We start from the raw sequence: 19,054 nt of genomic DNA, 5'->3' as shown, positions 1-19,054 counted from the left end.
CCTTGCACTTTCACTCAGGCTCTGGCCCCAGTCATGAGCTGCCTCTTCCTACCCTGGGTGGACATTCTCCTCATCTTGCTTGAATCTCTACCTGTAACTTCAGGCTTTACGTACCTTTTCCCTCCATGTTGAAGCCTTTCCTCTTCTCTCTCAAGCTCTGACATGCTGCACTTGGTTGCCACCTAGGCAACCCACCTGGGCTATGACACACGACGCTGGGTGTCAGTCAGTCAGTCAGTCATTCCTTTGACAAGCTTCTCCCTGTTCTGAAGCTCTCCTTACTCTGCTTGTGTTTACATACTTCAGCTAGGCTCTCTCCCTGACCAGAATTCCTCTTCAAGTGCTTTGGTTCTTATACCCTGTGCTCTGCTGCAACAGCCTTACTCACTCCTCTCATGCTCTGGCATCCTAAGACAGCTTCTGCCTTCCAGTGTTGACTCTCTCTCTCTCTGTTTATTCTCTGACACCCTGCGTGGGAATGACCGCCTGCATGGAGGTCCATGTTTGGGCTCCAAATACTCCACAGTGAACTTTCCCCCATGCAGAAGTCCTCCTAATTTTTTTTTTTTTGAAGTACGGACTTTAATGTTTATTTACAGGACACTGCAAGATATGAAATTCCACATAGAAATAAGAAACCCATTCAGAGGACAAGCTTCATACAGTATGTACAGTTGGAACTGCTCAAATATAGTTTCAGTGTAAAAAGTGCTACAATAAGAAACCACATTTAAAAAGAGTTCTTAGCAGAGAGACAGTAAGACAAAATACCAAATATAGTGCACAACAAATACATACCTCAGCTACATGATCTAAAAGTTAAAGGTTACAGGAGTTCCACACTGAACTTGGAAGCTATAGCCTTCAGAGGTAGTCTCTGTCACACATTTTGATCTTCCTCTTCCTTTACTGAGAAATTCTCCTCAATTAAGCTTAACAAAGCCTTATACACAGACTCATTTTCATGGTTTTGTAGAGCTTCAATGTGTCTAAGCCTCCACATTCTTCAATCATACTAAGTTTCTGTTTCACATAGTTTCTCAGCAGCCTGAAAGATGTTTGAAATGGCATTCAGGATAACCAGAATAATCTTGGTATCTTTGGAAGTTAAGAGGTTCATCAGTGGTGCTATTATGCCACAATGAATGAGGTATATAACCTGTCCAACTGTTCCACCACTGGTATAGCTGGTCACGGCACATACAGCCTCCTTCTGTGTCTTAAAATCTGCCCTGGAGAGAATGTTGTGAGGAATGGGACTAATCCATGATTCACAAATTGCTGTATCTGGTCCTGATGGACAGCTGTGATGTTTGACATTGTCCATGTAACTTCCTTCAGAATGTTAGTTTTGGGGTTGATGAGCAGGCTGGGGAAGACGGCAAGTGCTCCTGCATTGATCACAACCCGAGTCTCTTCATCTGTACCAGTGACAATATTCCTTATGGGTCTTAGTACAGGAGTCACAGTTGGCAATTCAGAAGCTCCTAGAAGCTTCACAAGTTGGGGCACAACTCCTGTTTTCAAGAACATGTCAATTCATTTATTTGGACCATCAGTAAGGTAGGAAGTAGTCCAACACGTATCTGCTAATGCTTCTGGATCATCATGATGCAGGAGCCGAACTAAGGTAGGAAAAATTTGCTCAACAGCATCTAACAGGAACAGGTATCTGTTAATACTTCTGGATCATCATGATGCAGGAGTCGAGCTAAGGTAGGAAAAATTTGATCAAACAGCATCTAACAGGGGTGCAGGATTATTGTAGCAGCAGACGATTGAAAGTGTCCAGGTAAGATGACATAAGTAACCACACACTAAAGATGACATATCGGGAACTGCAAGAAGAACCAAGAGTGGGTCAACTGCACCATACTTAATAACCAAGTCTCGGAAAACTAAACCATCACCTGCAGTGTTTCCTAGAGTCCATACTGCTTGTTCACTGATGTGAGCCTGGGGAGATGCCAACATAGAAATGAATGCTGGGATGGCACCTCCATCTACCACAGCCTTAGTTTATTCTGATGTCCTAGAAGCAATGTTTGTGAGTGCCCAAGCAGATTCAAACTGAATAGGACTACAATCAGTTCTGCCCAAGAAGGACACAGATTTTGGAATCAAACCAGCCCAGATTATGTTGTCTGTGGGGGACTGTTTTTCTCTAGAAAGCAGTTTCACGGCAGCTTGAGTAGCTTGGAGCTGACTTTCCACATTATTGCTTTTTGTGCTGTTGACAATGTCATCAACAGACCAATTTACTGTGCCCTGGTTTTTGAGGTTTTCCTCCAGTAGAGAAGCAGCAGCATCAGGAAATGAGCTTGCATTTCTCCTCTTCAGCATTTGGTCATCCTTCTTAGCTTTCCTCAGCTTCACATTGATTTCTATTCTGTGACACCTCATTTCTGTGCTGTCTTTTCACTTGTTCTTGAATCTGTTAAGTCAGGCAGCTGGTATATTAGCATTCTCATTGGTAGATATGGTTATGAGACAAAAGAAGGAAAGCTGCAAAGCAGGCCCAGAGTTCCACAGGAAACGATGCAGGGATCGGCGGCTGTGGGGCAGCTGCGCTCAAAGCGTCCACTTCGACTCAGCTCAAAGACAGTGTTGTTTTCCTGATCTTAATTATGGTCAGAAACCTCACCTCCTTCCCACCTCCAGGTAATCGGCTCGCTGGCTTATTTCTCTACTCCTCATGCTGGGCCACCTTCCCAGGCAGACACTTTCTTCACCCTTCTCAGCCTCCAATGCTTCACGCCAGGCTGTCCTTCCCTGCACCATGGGGACACTCTCCTTTCCCTGCTTGGCTTTGGGCACATTGCTTGGACTACTTTACTGTAGCTCTGCTCCACCCTAGCATCCAGTGCTTGGCCCACCTAATGGCTTTTGACCTGAATTGTTCAGTAAGAGAATGGAAGGCAAGAGAAAGAGATAGCATTTGATACCTAGAACACAGTATCAGGGAAATGGGAGTACAATATGAGGTAAATCCAAAAGGTATACTTGTGCATAGAAGGGGAGCAGTGACTCTCATGGTTTCTCTGGAGCATCAAGTATATGAAGGGACTAGACTTGATCGAGGTAAGGATACAAAGCTAAGTTGTAATGCTATCGTGGAGGGCCTTCCATTGTTAGGAAACCATATTCCATTGCAGTAACTAGGTAGGTGATTAATACGATTGGTTTTATACTTCAGGTGATTAATTACATTGAAGTATGGAGAAGGTATAGGAAGAATAGAATACTATTAGAGTAATTCCTTTGAGAATTGAGAAATTGACCTGCACCAAGGCTAAGGTAGAGGTCATGAGAGAAGCGAGCAGTTACATGACTTTAGCATTCGAGGATGCCAATCCAAGCCTGAGCTGCGTTGTGAAGGCCTGACATTGCACATGAGATAGGACTTTCATCAAACTAGCTGCCAGGTGTCTTGGCTTTTTGTTTTTTTGGATATTCTGGATGCTGTAGTTGTAAGTGCTGTAGTTGCCTCACCTAGATTCCTCCTTCAGGGCTGAAACACTAATTTCCCCACAGCCAGGATTTTTCTGTTAACTGCTCACAACTCTCCTCATAACTGCCCCAAGCTAAAAGAAGCTGCCATTGTTTAAGGTTATGCCTTCCCCTTGTGGAGGGGAAGCCCACATTTAGTGAGTGATCCATGAGGGGAAATAAAACCCTGGCTTGCTTGTCTCACTCAATTCAGGGCAACTATGAAAGGCTATCACAGCTCCAGAGTTACCTTTGGTGGTTGGCTGAAGCCTCCTTTGGAATTCCATCATAGTTCAAGTTTCCTTCTGACAATTCCTGCTTCCCTCATCCCTTCGTTGAGGCTTTGCTACATGCCTCAATATACCTCCTGCATGCAAATCTCCGAATCTCAAGTCTGTTTCTGAGAAACTCAATTTGAGACACATTTGGTCCCAAATGCCGATGTTAGTAATCATTCTCTAACATTAGTTAGCACCCCTATTGTCATACATGCAGATATTAATTTAGACGCAATCGCACCTTCCAAAAGCATTTTATTCACTCTTAGGAGCTAGTTCAGACATTGAGGAAATCTAGTTCTTTAATGACTATACCTGATAAAAGTTGAAATAAGCTTTATCACTTACAGGTAGTGAAAATTTATTTTCTTCCTCTGAATCACTGTAGACATTATATAATGAATCACTTCCCATGTGACATGAATATGAATCATTTTCAGTGTGGTACTCAACTTCCAGGAGAGTCACGTCTACAGTCGTGCATGCCATAAAAGATGTCTACTTGTAAATAATATAGATTATATAATTTTTTACACATAAAGAATACTTTTATTGTTGTTGCTTATTTGCCTTTTTGTTTGTTTATTTGTTGGGGTATGGGGTGACAGAAATAAATTAGCGATAGGAGATTGAAAATACAAACTGCTTGAGAAAGAGTTTGTGTTTAAAACATTACCAGATACACAGTAGGTATCAGTAAACATTTGTTAAATGTAATAAAAGACCAGTAAATAAGTAATTAAATGTAATTTAACATGTAGTCCATCGGAGCTCTGCAGGTAGGAAAAAAAAGGACAATGATGGGGGTCTAGTGAAGACTTTAAATCATCAGGTGTCAATCTCAAGCTATTCTAACTGCATTAAACTGTATTTAAAATGTTTTGAGGTTCATTAGCATTTTTATTAATAAGGTGATACATTCTAACACTGAGTTAGCAGTTTGATTTAATACAAATAATAATTTTCAAAGAGTGGGGGCATTCATGGATTGTAAAGCCAAATAATTCAGTGGACATACAAATAATTCGACAAAAGAGAAACATTTTAGATTTATTTACCTACATAATGCAATATAGAGTCTCTCTTTCTTTCTCTCTCTTAAAAAATTTGCATTATCCCTCCCATTCTTGACGTCAAATTGAAAGTTAAACAGGGTCCCAGCATGCTGTCATGGTACAAAAGTCAGTTTGAAACCTTATCTGGCTATTCTCCAGCTGATATAATTCCTGGAGTACTCTCACTGATGGAGGAGAAGGGAAAGTACTGCTGTTGCTACCAGTTCTTTTTCACGGCTTGGAGAGATTTTCATGTCTGCTTTTGCTTTCACCTTCCCTCATTATTGCTTAGGAAAAGAATGACCAACAGTTTTGCTTGCCAGGAACTATCCCAGGGACTGCCCTAGTTGTAGTGTGGAAAATCCTATGTCCATGGGACGGAAGACACCCCTCAGTCTGTGACAAATTAGGACAGTTGGTCGCCCCAGTAATTAATGATCTTCTGATTAATTTTTATTAAATGAAAGTGATTTGATTAGTTATTGGTCTGGGCCAGATGAGGCCATTTTTTGCTTTGCTGTAGATCTTACGCGAGCAAGCCAGTGAGATGAAAAATGCTTCAGGACTGGGATGAATTCTTTACCCAAGCAAACAGATAAACAAAAGAGTGGTACTATTTTTTGGTATGTCAATAATCTCTGCTAGCCTTGTACTCAAGAAAGAAGAACTGAGTGGGGGTACTCAGAAGGCCTGAGAATCTTGAGGAAGAATGAGTTTTAAATTCGAGGTGTTTTGCTTTAGTTTGAGCCTAGGACAAGGTGGATTCTTAGAACAGCTTGGGAATTCCCAGAAGATGAGCAGGAAATTAGTCAAGAAGCTAGGGATAAAGGAAACCAACAAATGTGAGTTTCAAAATACTTCCTCAGGAGGTTAGAGTAAATAGTTAGGATCATGTCTCATATTTCTTTGCCTTCTGTCTCCTTCTAACATGAAACTAATTGTCACTTTTTTTTAGCATACTTTTTTTTCCCCAGATTTTATTCAATAACATGCTGATGTGGCATATAATGTCTTTGATTCTGTCTTAAGATTAAAGTTGAAAATGGAAACCAATTTCAACCAGCAGTGAGTAAAAATCTTCCAAACTTGAATAAGCTGTTGATAGAAATTTCCTGAAAATGTCAGCCTGTTTCAGTTCTGTTATGGGAGGTCAAGGAGATTTATGCATTCGGGTTGGACCCAAATGTGAAATGAGAGGTGGCAACACATACTTGGAGACTGGAGGGCTACAGAAGTAATCAGAATGTCAGAACCTCAAGAAAAGATGAAACCAAGGAGGACAGAATTAAGGTGCTTTAAGGACTTTCTTAGGACTTTCTTAATTAGTCTTAGGACTAATTAAGGACTTTCTTCTAGGGCTTAATTGTTTGAAAATTATATTTCAAACATATGAACGGAAGTTTCCTTCTTACAAAAGTGAAAAGAAGGAATGTATGTTTCCTTCTTACAAAAGTGAAAGTTATCTTCCATCTAGTTAACCCCTTGCCCCTCAGTATCTTCCTCACTCCATCAGGTAAAAAGTGGCAGATTGATGCAGTTGATAGTGGTGGAATTTCCATCCCCAAGTGACCAGTCGGCAAAGAGTGAGAAGGGATGTTAGCCACCCTCCATTCAATCTTTGACATTTGTAGTGAGCATATTTTCAAAATGGAAGTCTGCCTGTATATATTGAAGTTTTCATCAATTCGTAACTCTCAGGTTAGCTGTTATAGTGATGATGGTCCAAGGTACCATTTCATTTTGCCTTTGTTAAAATAGAGATGATAAGACTGACAGAATGTACTCTGTGTCCATAAGACATCAAATTATAAAGAAGACCTAAGACCATGCCAGGCAAACTACCACTACACTTAAAAAAATAAACTCTATTCTAACTGCCACAAGGGTTTTCTTTTTCTCTAGCATCTAAACAAACACTGGCCTCAAGATAACCAATATTGAAACAATTGCATCTTACTGGCTGCAAGACACTAATTAAATAATCCTCCACACCTACCCCTGTTCTATGAGCCATAATTACAGCTTTGACTGGACAAGAGACTGATTTTAATAACTTTCTCCTGATAAGAGACCACTGACCACAGACTGGTTCTGGCCGGTTTACAGAGGCTGTGGCACTGAGCGCCTTCATGTCTTCTGTTTCACCTTTTGACATACAAGGCCTAAATATAATACATTTAATTGTTAAGTCTCCACCTCAAAGTGAACATGAGACATAGGCAACATGCATGTTTATATGTTTAAAAGCATGTTTGCTTACTAAACATGCATGTTGTATATGTCCCATGTTCACTTTGATGTGAAAACTTAACCCACCTGCTTCAGAAATATGCATAGCTCATGTACCCCTTGCTTCAGGAATATTCGTAGTTCCTCCTATAACTTGTTGAATATGTATATTTGGCCAACTCATTCAGCATAAATTCCTGTTCCACCCTTACCTCCCTCAGAGTGCCTGCTTTTTATCTCTGTCAGAGGCTACACTTCCCAGCCTGTCAAGAAGTCCAGCCTGCAGCTGTAACCCTTTATAAGAAATGAAGTTCTCCTTTCCAAATTTATGAACCTCAGGATTGTTTGTCTCCTATCACACTCAATATAAAATATCTGAATTCCTTATCTCAGTAAACAAAGCATCACATAATCTGGCCCTTGCCTATTTCTCTTACATCATCTTACCTGTAAAGCTCCAGCCACACAGTTTTTTCTTTCTTTTTTGAATATGCTAAGCTAATGTCTATGGACCTTTGCAGTAACTTCAAGTGTTTCCTCTTAGAGCTCTTGGAATGACTGGGTCTTTTTTGTTAGTCACCGAGTCAGTCATTCTTTATCATCACAATATTTTAAGTTTCTGCAAGCCACCTTTCTAATATGGACATGTTTTCCTTGCTTATGTATTTATTTCTTATTGTCTGCTTTCACTCTTCAGCCAGACTGTCAGCTTCATGAAGGCAAGGGCTTGTTATCTTGTTCTGTGCACTAACCTCCATTTCTGGAATAGTGCCTAGCAAATAATAGGCACTCAGTGAATCTTTGTTAAAGTTATTGATTTTTATCTTCAAAGAGCTGACATATCTGGTTGTATATCAAATATAATAAATGAAAAGTTAAATACATACGGCAACAAACAGAAGAGATGTATATGTAAGTACTACATAAAGCATTGATTTTGTTAAAAATGAAAAGGTAGTAGGTTCTAAAAGCCAGTTTTGACTAAAGGAGGGCGGAAGTCACGGAGGTGAGGGGAAGACAGAGGAGGGAGGGAGAGCAGAACTAGTAGACAGAGGATTTGTGCACCAACTTGAGTGCTTGCACAAGTTTTGCAAAGGAGACCTAGCTTGCCCAAAGCGGAAATTCTCCAAAACTGGAGCTTGCAGGGAATGATAGTGGGCTGAAATATTTTGAGGTACAGCTTTCCACTCCCAAAGAGGCTTGCTATACCCTCCCACTCCCCACTCTGGCCTTTCCTTGGCTTGGCTTTTTTTTTAGAAAAAAAAAAAAAAAAAAAAAACCCAAAAACTTAGCAGGTTTCTTTAGAAAAAAAAAGAGGAAGTTCACAAAGAGTGTTTGTGGTAGTAGGGGGTGGGGTGGAGTGAGGAGTGAGGAGGCCGTCACCTCCCATGGAATCCTTAGTCTTGGATTTGTAAACCACGCAAAGGGGCTGTTTTAGCACAGCTGCTAAAATAGGCCAGGCCTGCAGGATATACGGGTATGTCTAGTTTCTACAGAACTTTTGTTTTTCTAAACTCTTTCTTCCTTTTCCCAAATCTGGCAAGCGTTAGTCATCTTCAACTCGGCAGAAACCCACAAGTGTGCGTGTGTAGCTTGGAGGCTTCAGCTGGGGCCCCGCCCTCGTCCCCGGGCGCACACTGACACAAGCAGCCTAGACCTGGCCCGAGCGCTCTCCTGGCCTCGGCGTGGCTTCTCTCCAGCCGGGAGTCCCAGGGCCAGCTAGCCTCCTCCCCTAAAGGGGACGGCCCGTCAGCGCAGTGCCAGAGTCCAGCACCGGGAGGAAAGTTTCGGAGTGCGGAGGGAGTTGGGGTTGCCGGAGGAAGGGAGCGGGAGGAGAAGGATCTCCACTCCTAGTTTGTTCTGCCGTTGCCGCGTCCCAGGGACCCCTTGTCCCGAAGCGCACGGCAGCGGGGGAACTTCAGCCCTCCGGGCGGGGTGGGCTCCAGGTCCGGGTCCGAGGCGGGCGCTGGAGGCTCGGCCCGAGGCCGGAGAGGAACTCATCTCGCGAGCTGTCGCCGTGGGCCCGCATTGTCTGCAGGAACTCTCCGGAATCGGGAGGGGGAGGACTGGATCGCGCTTCCACTGGGATTCGTCAAGAGTTCCGGCGGCAGCTGCGGCGGTGGCGGAGACTGCCTTTGTCCTCTCAGGACCTCCCTCTCTCCCTCCCTCTGTCAGCTGGTGGGTCCCGTTGCCGCAGGCGCCGGCGCCTCAGCTGCTCGCCGCCCCCCACCCCAGAGTGCGTCCCGGGTGACTCCCGGCACCTTTGCGACCCTCCCGAGCTGAAGAGACTGCGAGCGGGAGGGATTCTCAGGCCCCCGGCCGCAGGATGGTGGCGGAGCGGTCCCGGGCCCGCAGCCTCGGGAGCTGGCTGTTCCCCGGGCTGTGGCTGTTGGCGCTCAGCGGTCCCGGGGGGCTGCTGCGCGCCCAGGAGCAGCCCTCCTGCAGAAGAGCCTTTGATCTCTACTTCGTCCTGGACAAGTGAGTGTGCGAGGGACGTCCAGGGTCTCCTGGTGACGGCTGCACTGGATCAGCTGGGGCTGAGGCTGAGATGCGTGTGCGCGCCCCGGGGAGTGGTGTTGGAAACCCGCGGAGGGGTGCCCTGTTGCTGTCTTCTTCCAAAGGGCAAGCGGTTCGGATCTGTGTAGGCGGAGATCAGTGGGGTGGGAGGTAGTGATTGGAGCCGTGGGCTACTTGGCTCTTTGGGGAGTTAGGGTATTCACTGTTTGCCCGTCTTTGGGCCTCTTGGGAAATGGGAATGTGGCCTGTTGCGGGCCAGCTCCATCGGCCACTTAGTCCTTACCCACCTCCTCGACCCCCGCTCGTATGCAGGCTAAAGTTTGCCTGGTTTTATCCTAATCATAGCGCTTTCATTGGAGCCAGGAAAAGCCTAGGGTTAACATGCCCAATGTGGTTTGCATTTCCTGCGAAGTAAGGTTTCTGTGTTTACTCTGAAGAGCTGGGTTCCACTATAAACAATTAGCAGGCAGGTATTGCCCCCAGAAAATGAGCGGACTACTTCTTCTTCTTCTTCTTCTTCTTCTTCTTCTTCTTCTTCTTCTTCTTCTTCTTCTTCTTCTTCTTCTCCTTCTCCCTCCTTCTCCTTCTCCTTCTCCTTCTCCTTCTCCTTCTCCTTCTCCTTCTCCTTCTCCTTCTCCTTCTCCTTCTCCTTCTTCTTTTTTTTAGATGGAGTCTTGCTCTGGGGCTGACTTCTTTAACTCTTGGTAGCACCAAAGTTTCAGCTACAGATACCCTTACTTAGCTTGACAAAGAGGCCAGGTGCCCCCATGTTCGTGACATTGAAGAAGGAACCATTTAACATGTTTACTTTTCAGTTCCGTGTTTTGTTTCTCTGATCAGTTCAATTTCATCTTTCAGGTCTGGGAGTGTGGCAAATAACTGGATTGAAATTTACAATTTCGTCCAGCAACTTGCGGAGAGATTTGTGAGGTATCTTTCTTATTTTACTTTTCTAGGCAGTGGAGAAGTAGAGCAAAGTGTAGAATTTCCCTTTTCTGAAACCTTTTATGGGAAAAACTTTTCCTGAAATGTTACTTTTAAGTGCCTCAAGGTCGTTATTGCACACATGGTGTTATTAGGACAGCCCTTCAATCCTTGAGGGATTATTTCATCTGGATCCCAGAAACTTGGCTCAGACTCCGAGGAAGCATCTTCAAATACTCTTCCAAATGTCTTTTTCTTTCCGAATTTTCATCTGTTTTGAATTTCAGTTATGCTTTCTCATAATTTATCACATTAAAAAATAAATTTTATGCGAATAGTATCCATAATATATTTTCCTTTCCACACATTTCTTAGCATTATAGAAGTCCTCATTAAAACAAACAAAAAGTGTTGGAAAACTTCAAATGAACATGTGTTAATAACCCACTACCAGAAAAGGCACTTGTGTGTGTGTTTAAAGCAACGACTTGTGTTTACACAATGTGTGGGTGTGTGGTTGGTTTAAAATTTAACTGTTCTATATATGCAATAAGCATCACCAGGAAAGACTGGTTTCCTCTCCTATAAAAAGCATTACTGGTATGAAATCCAGCTTACTCTCTTATTTAGAGGTAACTAGGAATTAGTGGCATCTCCGATTTAAAAATAACCTCAGGACCTCAGGACACTAGGCTTTTGAGGCGTTGTTTTCCTTCTTCTTTTTTTTTTTTTAAAGAAAAAATGCAATGAGCAAACACAAGTTTATCAAGATAATGGAAAGGACATGAATAGGAACTGTATCATTAAATATTGCTTCTTTCAGTCTTGTTAGCCCAAATGTTTTCTGTAAAACAGGCTTGGATGATCAAAACATTTTGAAAGTCATGTTGCAAGTAACTTCAAACAATCTGTAGAGGCCTAGGCAATCCTTGCTTTCAGTTATTGGCAGCAGTAAAGTTATCCCTATAAAAATGTATGCCTGTCCATGTTCAATCATCAGTCCCTTGCTTAAGAAGCCAAGTTTAACACTCATTTCTGGACAGGGTCTGAGGTAAAGCTGTCTAGGAAAGAAAAACAAACAAGATCCTATATCCTTAAATGTCAAAGGCAGAACAAACAGTTGTTTATAAATTTTCTAATTTAATCCTTCAATGTGCAAAGGGTGTCATGTAGATTCTGATCAAAAGCAATGAATCACATCACTACAACATTTTAAAGAAGCAAGCTCTTATCTTACTCATTGATCTGGTTTTTAAGTTGGAATTCTATAATACACAGTTGTCTGGCTCAAGCCTAGTTGCTCAGTTACTAACAATATATTGTAGGAATGAATAAGGGGTGACTAATGAAGAGACTGACTTTTATAACATGTAGAAGCCTTTGAGAGCATTCTGGTTTTCAGTTTATAGATTCTAGTTTCATATCTTCAGTTTTGGACCTTAGTAATAGTTGCAGAGAGTGTCTGAGAAGCAAGAGCCATTCTGTGAGAGAAATGCCTAAAACTTGAAAGAAATAGCTGACTGGGGCACTTGTTGCCAATGGAAAATAGGATGCTTGAGACTTAGAAAATAAAAAATGCCTAAGCAGAAAGTGATTTATCAGTTTCTTTCACATTCTCCATGACTCTTTAAGTAGTCTTACTTCAGGATGACTTTTGTATAGACTCATATCGCAGTTATGGTCATTAAGTCAAACTGGGTACTCTCCAGCCCTAAGTATTGATAACCATAATCATTTTGAAGGGCCTGGCCTCCTTTAAAGGAAATGTTGTAGAACACCAAGGGAAGAGGAATTTTCTATGAAAGAATTTTACATCAGCATAGAATTTATCTTTCCAGTTAGTCTCTTTCTAAATGCAAGTCCTTATGGGTCATGGAGGAGTATGTGAGTGCTGGGAAGCATTGACTAAATCCAACATGACTTATGCAACAATGTTAAGCAGAGTTCATCTATTTACTTAGGAAATGCCATTTAAAAGAAGACTGGACCATTCAGGGAGACCAATTTTAAATGAAACTCCGTAACTATACATCTGTATTGTATCAGTATTTCTTTTTAAAAATGTTTTAACTGCCTCTTTTCTTATTTTGCAGCCCTGAAATGAGATTATCTTTCATTGTGTTTTCTTCTCAAGCAACCATTATTTTGCCATTAACTGGAGACAGGTTAGTGCATTATCGTTTCACTGCAGGCTTTTAGTAGAGATGAATTTTAAAGGCGTGATTGATATTTCCAAGTGGTGATTCAGGCCTCTCAGTGGAATCGAGCAGATGCACAGACAATTCAGTTCTCTAATAGAAGGGAAAGGAGGTATGAGTACTATAAAAGAGCAGTTAATCTGAAAGTCAATATCATTTATAGTGGCTGTGGAATGTGCAGTGAAATCTAGATCCCTGTCTTAGTTGTATATTCACTACTTCCTACCTTCCCCGGCCTCTCTGTTACTGTAAGTAGTTCTGCATTTTTCTTGTTTAGACATAATATATTAATCAACCAGGAATTTGAAGAACATTGAGGGGGAGAAAGATATGGATCCTTTTGGATAATTTCCTAGATTCAGTAGACATCCTGGATTTCTGGTCTTTTTCTGAGGTCCACTGATGCTGAATATATTCACCTTTATAAAGGAACTCAGTATATATCAATATGTATATCAATATAACTCTATTATCTATCTATCTATCTGATCTCCTTAGTGCTTTTTAAAAGATGTCTTTTTCCAAACCAATGTCACAGTGTTTCATAAGACCATTTCTATGTCATTCAAACAGTGTCAATGACAAGTTAGAAATAGTCATTGACATATTTTATGTTCTTTTTATTGTTTGAGACAGAGTCTCATTCTGTTGCCCAGGCTGGAGTGCAGTGATGCTATCTTGGCTCGCTGCAGCCCCCACCTCCCAGGTTCAAGCAATTCTCATCCTTCAGCCTCCCGAGTAGCCGGGATTATAGACACATGCCACCACACCTGGCCAATTTTTATATTTTTTTAGTTGAGATAGGGGTTTTACCATATTGGCCAAGCTGATCTTGAACTCCCGACCTCAAGAGATCTGCCTGCCTTGATCTCCCAAAGTGCTGGGATTATAGGTGTAAGCCACCACACCCCACCTCACTGACATATTTTAAAGAATGGGATCCATAGTGGGAGGGAGCTTTCATTCTTCATTTTTATGTCTACTTTATTTAACACAGAGTATGTAAGCTAGTTTTTGGCCAATAAATTCTTGTTGAATGAATGAATGAGTGGTTTCCTGTTATTTTGAAATAAAATTTCTCCGAACTGTAGTTTTAGCAAGCGAAGCTGGTATACTTTGTTTTGCATGATATGTGAATTTCTGAAAAGCTAACTGTAAAAACAGTTTTTTTGTAAATTAAATTTTCCCTTGAAAAGGTCAAGAAAGATATTATGATATCTAAAGAAACTGGGGGAGAGAGCTTGTTTATAATTCACTTAATTGATTTAGAAAATTATCCATATAAGATTTTAATCTTTGCGCTTTTAGTTTTCCTTTTCCTAGAGAGGAAATCTCTCTGCAGATGCTGAGTGTAGCCTAGGATCTTGTCTTCCCATTGATACTTCTCCTTTCTTTCTTTTTTTTTTAATTTAATTTTATTTTAATTTTAAGTTCTGGGAAAAATGTGCAGGGCATGCAGGTTTGTTACATAGGTAAATGTGTGCCATGCTGGTTTGCTGCATCTATCAACCCATCCCATGCATTAGCTATTTATCCTGATGCTCTTTCTCCCCTGCAGCCCCCACAGGCCCCAGTGTGCATTGCTCCCCTCCCTGTGTGCGTGTGTTCTCATTGTTCAGCTCCCACTTACAAGAACATGCTGTGTTTGGTTTTCTGTTCATGTGTTGGTTTGCTGAGGATAATGGCCCTCCTTACTTTCTTGCGTGGATGTGAATCTCATCAGGAGCCTGAGCCATGGTAGTCCACAACCCATGTGTGGCAGCTTTCTACACCCAGTGATTTAACAGTTCTTGCCTTTAGGAAAATAAATTTTCTCCATTGCCTAGCTTAATTTCCAAAGAAACAGCTTTGGATCCAGCCTATCCAAAGAAAAAAAAAAAAAAAAAGAACCATTTTAACATTTATGGCATTCCTATATATAGAAAAACACTTAGCACCATGCCAGACTTGTAGAAACTCTCAGTCATTGATAGCTGCAAACATTGTGCCAGGTTCTTTGCTAGACACTTTGCATACAGTTCCTCAGCACTTTGAAAATGAAGTGTAGGTCACTGGGTGACCAGATTGGTGTTGCTTAGACATGCATGGAAGGGGTTTAAATCTTTAACCTGCGTTAGTGATTCTTCTTTCATCAATGGTTGAATCTAATAGGGGAGACACTGAAATAGGTTACAGAAGAGGCCTTTCTTTCAAGAGGCAGCATAATGTTGCAGCTAAGAGTCACTAGACCGAATCTACCTGTGTGTAAATCCTGGCTTTCCAATTTACTAGCCAAATGGTTAAGGACAAGTTGCTTAACCTCTGTATGCCTCTTGTTTTTCCATCTATGTAATGACGGCAATGATGAAGATGATGCTAGTAATACCTACCCCATAAAATTGTTACATGTATGAAGGTTGATGAATGTGAAGTATTTAGAACAGAGTCTCGTATATAAGTTTTCAAGAGATAAGGGCTTTATCACTATTATTATCATCTGGAGCTAGGCAGTATACAGTATTTTAATGATCCGACAAGAATCATGCTTACATAAAGAAAATATTGCCCTGCTTAAAAGGATTTATAATATTCCAAGAGGAATTTTAATAACACTATTTGCAAATTGTTTTATACATAGTTGGTTCCTCCGTCTCTTCCTAAATATAAAAACTTGAAGTTTTAATAAATTTCGCTATTTGTGGCATTTTTAACTAGTTTAGGGTGGCAGAAAATAACACTGAGAATGCCTAGGCTGGTGTTCCAGTTTGCCACTGACTGATTTGTAAACTTGGGGCAAATTGTATATCAGTGTATCAGTTTTTATGTCCATGAAGTGCAGGACATAAAATCTGCCATGTTTTCTTAGAGTTATTGTGAAGATCAAAATAAGATAATGCATATAAAGTTACTTTCTATAGCATAGAACAACCTCCAATAAAGGACATTATTTTCTTCTTCTATATTGCTGTTTTACTAATTTTATTTAATTAAATCAGTAACTTCTTAAGATTCTATGGTCCTCTATATTTGGATATAGGGTCACTTTTCTTCCATTACACACTTCTAAGTGTGAAGAAACAATTTGCATGTTATATGCAGATCAGTAAACAGATGTTTCCACAACTATTGTGAATCTTTGTTTCAAAGCCTAGAAATTGGAATTCTACATACAAACTATTAATATCTTGATGTCATGTATTACCCTCACGAATAGATCAGGGTGTGTGAGGAAAGCAAAGGTTAAGCAAAGAAAACCAAAGGTTAAGCACTGCAGGTTTCACAATTTTGTTTCTAGCACTCATAATTCTTCACAATCTTGGTAAATAGGTAGCTCTTTCATGTTTCTCAGAGTGTTGCTAAAGATTCTCAGTAGAGATGAAGCAAGATTAGAAGGTAGTAAATACATACCACACGGCTGTGTCTTCTGTTACGCTTTCAGCATGGTATCCGGTACTATGTAAATGTATGAATAAAGTAATAAACATGCCAAGATGATGTTATGCATTTTATATACTCATAACTTAAAAACCTTATTCTTTTCAATACTTTAATTTGAAACACTCCCTTCTTTTCTCTTGCTCTCATGATTTTTACCCTCCATATATCTGTTAGGCCATTCATCCACCTACCCACCCACCTACCTAAAGACTTGCTTATCTTATATTCAATGCATTGAGTACTGTGGAACCTGGGGTACCACAAAGATAAGTAATCTAGTGTGAGTGTGAGTAGAGGGATACACATACACATAAATAGCCCAGGGATGTATTATAGGGTTAGGTAAGAGAAAAATGCCAAGTGTTGATTCAGTATGAAAATACCCAGCCTTTCAATAGTAGAGAATTTGGAATCAAGACTAATAAAAAAGTATTTTTAGTTATTATTTTGCATAATTGGGGATAGTGAATTAAACTCAGTTCTATATTATGCTAATACTGTAACAGAGATTTAGTTGAAAACATTTATTGAACAATTATTATGCATCAGGCAGTGTGCTAAATACTTTCCATGCATTGCTTCACTTAATCCTTATATGAACTTCATGTAATAGATACTGTTATTACTTCAACTTCACAAATGAAGAAATCAAAACTGACAATGAAAAAGCTGCTTGTCCAAGCACACACAGTTAACAAGTTGCAAGCAGTATATTGGCTACAATAATCTTTTAAAGTTAAAGCAGATATTCCACTCTCATGCTTAAAACAATCTAATCACTTAGACTGGAAAGCCAGTGTTTCCCAAAGGCCTAAACGCCCCATCCTAGTGCCCCAGCCAGTCCTCTCCTGCAACATCGTGTGGCACAGTCTAGCTCAAGTGGTCTTCTTTCCATTCCCTGAACAGACCGAGCTAGTTTCCACATTAGGACCTTTCTCTGCTGTAGATCTGCCCCTAGCTGGCTCATTCTCGTCATTTAGGTTTCATCTCACATGTCACCTTTTCTGAGAAGCCTTGCCTGGCCACCAGGTCTAAAGGAACCCCACCTCTCCTCCCCAGTAATCTCTTACAATACTGTATTTGGTTATCACATTTTCAAGTTGTCCTGTTAGTTAATTTATTTTTATCTTAATGACTCTAATGTAAACATGAAAGCAGGAGTCGTCATTTGTCTTGTTCCCTCATGTATCCCAATACCTAGAACAGAGCCTGATGCTCAGGAGATGCTCAATAAATATTTGCTGAATGAGTGATTGAGCTGATATGACTTCAGAACCTTAGTTATTGGCTGCCATCATAGATTGTCTTTTTTGTGAGTATACCACATAATAAATAATTTTATATTTGCTATTTTTCTTATTCCTACTCTTACAAATCAGTTATAAATATTTACAACTCCCTTTCATTACACTTGCCCCCAAATTGAAAATGTCCTGTACTTGTTTGACCTGAGCACAATAATGAATTACTGGGGGAAAAAAATGTTCCATAGGCAAACTTGTAGGAAATTATAGAAAAGTCACTTAATTAATTTTGAACAATATACACATTTCTATTATTTGAATTTTTTTTCTAATTTTCTCTAATTTCTTAATTAGAATTTTTTTTTTCTAATTTCTTAAAAGCTGAATTAAAATTTTACTTGTGGAAAAATTGTTCTTTATATATAGTAAGTAACTTATTAATTGCTACATTCTTTTTAGAGGAAACTTGGTAGTTTCTATAAAAGTCTAGAAGGTTCCTATCAGTAAGTCTACTTTTTGGGACTAGGTCCTACTGAAATACTAGCATTAGCATGGAAAGGTAGGGCTATATACAAAATTGGATACTGCAGCATTGTACATAATAGTGAAAAACTGTATTCAATCTAAATGCTTATCAACTGATGATACTATAGTTAAATTAGAACATATACATAGGATGGAATACTATGCAGTTATTAAGAAATCAATACATATTTTCAAGAAAATCTATAGGAGATATATTAAGTGTAAAAGCAAGTTGCAGGTACTCAGTATGATTTTATTATTATAAAATAAAAAGAAAACAAAATCCTTAACTGTTCATATGTTGGGGGGTGTATGTGATTGAAGATGCATGAAAAGAAGTCTAGAGAACATACAGCAAATTGTTAACAATGACACTGTCTTAGGCATGATATTGAAGGTGGGAAAATCCTTCACAATTTTAATTTATATATATATGTGGTTTGATTTTATTTCAACAAGAATGTATTATTTATAAAAAAAGAATGCTGAAATTAATGTTACTATCTTGGAATCAAAATGGAATTCACAGGTTGGAAACAAGAAGAAGCATTCAGGAATAGCGCATATTCAACCATTACTATGGAGAGTCCTGAGGTTTTCTGTTAATGAAAAGACGGGGATTGGACCTTGGGCGGAACAGGCATAGGAGCTACATACTAGCTGTGTGACTTCTGACAAATTACTTAACCTCTTGCTGCCCAGTTCCTGGGCCAGTTAATAAGAGTGAATTATTGCTACCATACAGCAATCTTGAGATAAGGAAATGTGTATAATGCATGAGAAGGACTAACTGTGGTTCTGACACGTAAGAAGAACACAATGGGTATTTATAACTTTATCAATTCACTTTTATTTCTTTGCTTCTATCACCTATCTGCAACTACCTTTTAATTTTTTCTCATTTATAGTTTTTCATTTTCCTTTTCTTCTTGTTGTTTTGATGATTGGATAGGAAGGAGGCCAAGGCTAACATGGGGTTTGGTAGTTATCAGTGGACACCATCCTTATTTTCATCATGATGTGCCAGGATTCGAACAGATGTTTAAAGAAATCAAAGGACTATGCTCAAAGTGACACTGCTAAGCAGCTAGAGCCGAGGTTCACACCCAGGCCTGTTCTGAGCGTGAGCACTTCACCACCACACTGTACTCACACTCTCTAGGTTCCCCTTCTCCAGG

The 19,054-nt window shown here is 40.2% G+C and overlaps 1 protein-coding gene and 1 pseudogene across 2 annotated transcripts in view; one reads left to right on the top strand and one right to left on the bottom strand.

The window, feature by feature from the left end:
• Nucleotides 1-812: 812 nt before the first annotated feature.
• Nucleotides 813-6,953, bottom strand: LOC126954445 (importin subunit alpha-1-like; annotated as a pseudogene).
• A 1,472-nt stretch (nucleotides 6,954-8,425) lies between these two features.
• ANTXR2 (ANTXR cell adhesion molecule 2) overlaps nucleotides 8,426-19,054 on the top strand; it is a 154,254-nt gene continuing 143,625 nt past the window's right edge. The window contains exons 1-3 of one of the 2 annotated variants that reach the window (XM_050792065.1): nucleotides 8,426-8,528; nucleotides 10,427-10,498; nucleotides 12,586-12,657. In XM_050792065.1, coding sequence (XP_050648022.1) covers nucleotides 12,593-12,657 — 65 coding nt within the window. In that variant the 5' untranslated portion in view covers nucleotides 8,426-8,528; nucleotides 10,427-10,498; nucleotides 12,586-12,592. Of the gene's footprint in view, nucleotides 8,529-8,604; nucleotides 9,530-10,426; nucleotides 10,499-12,585; nucleotides 12,658-19,054 lie in introns of those variants that run through there. The other variant, XM_050792064.1, reaches the window with a different exon arrangement.

Source organism: Macaca thibetana, chromosome 5, assembly GCF_024542745.1.
Source record: "Macaca thibetana thibetana isolate TM-01 chromosome 5, ASM2454274v1, whole genome shotgun sequence".
NCBI classification, from domain to species: domain Eukaryota; kingdom Metazoa; phylum Chordata; class Mammalia; order Primates; family Cercopithecidae; genus Macaca; species Macaca thibetana.
This window is presented reverse-complemented; position numbering and strand designations above follow the sequence as displayed.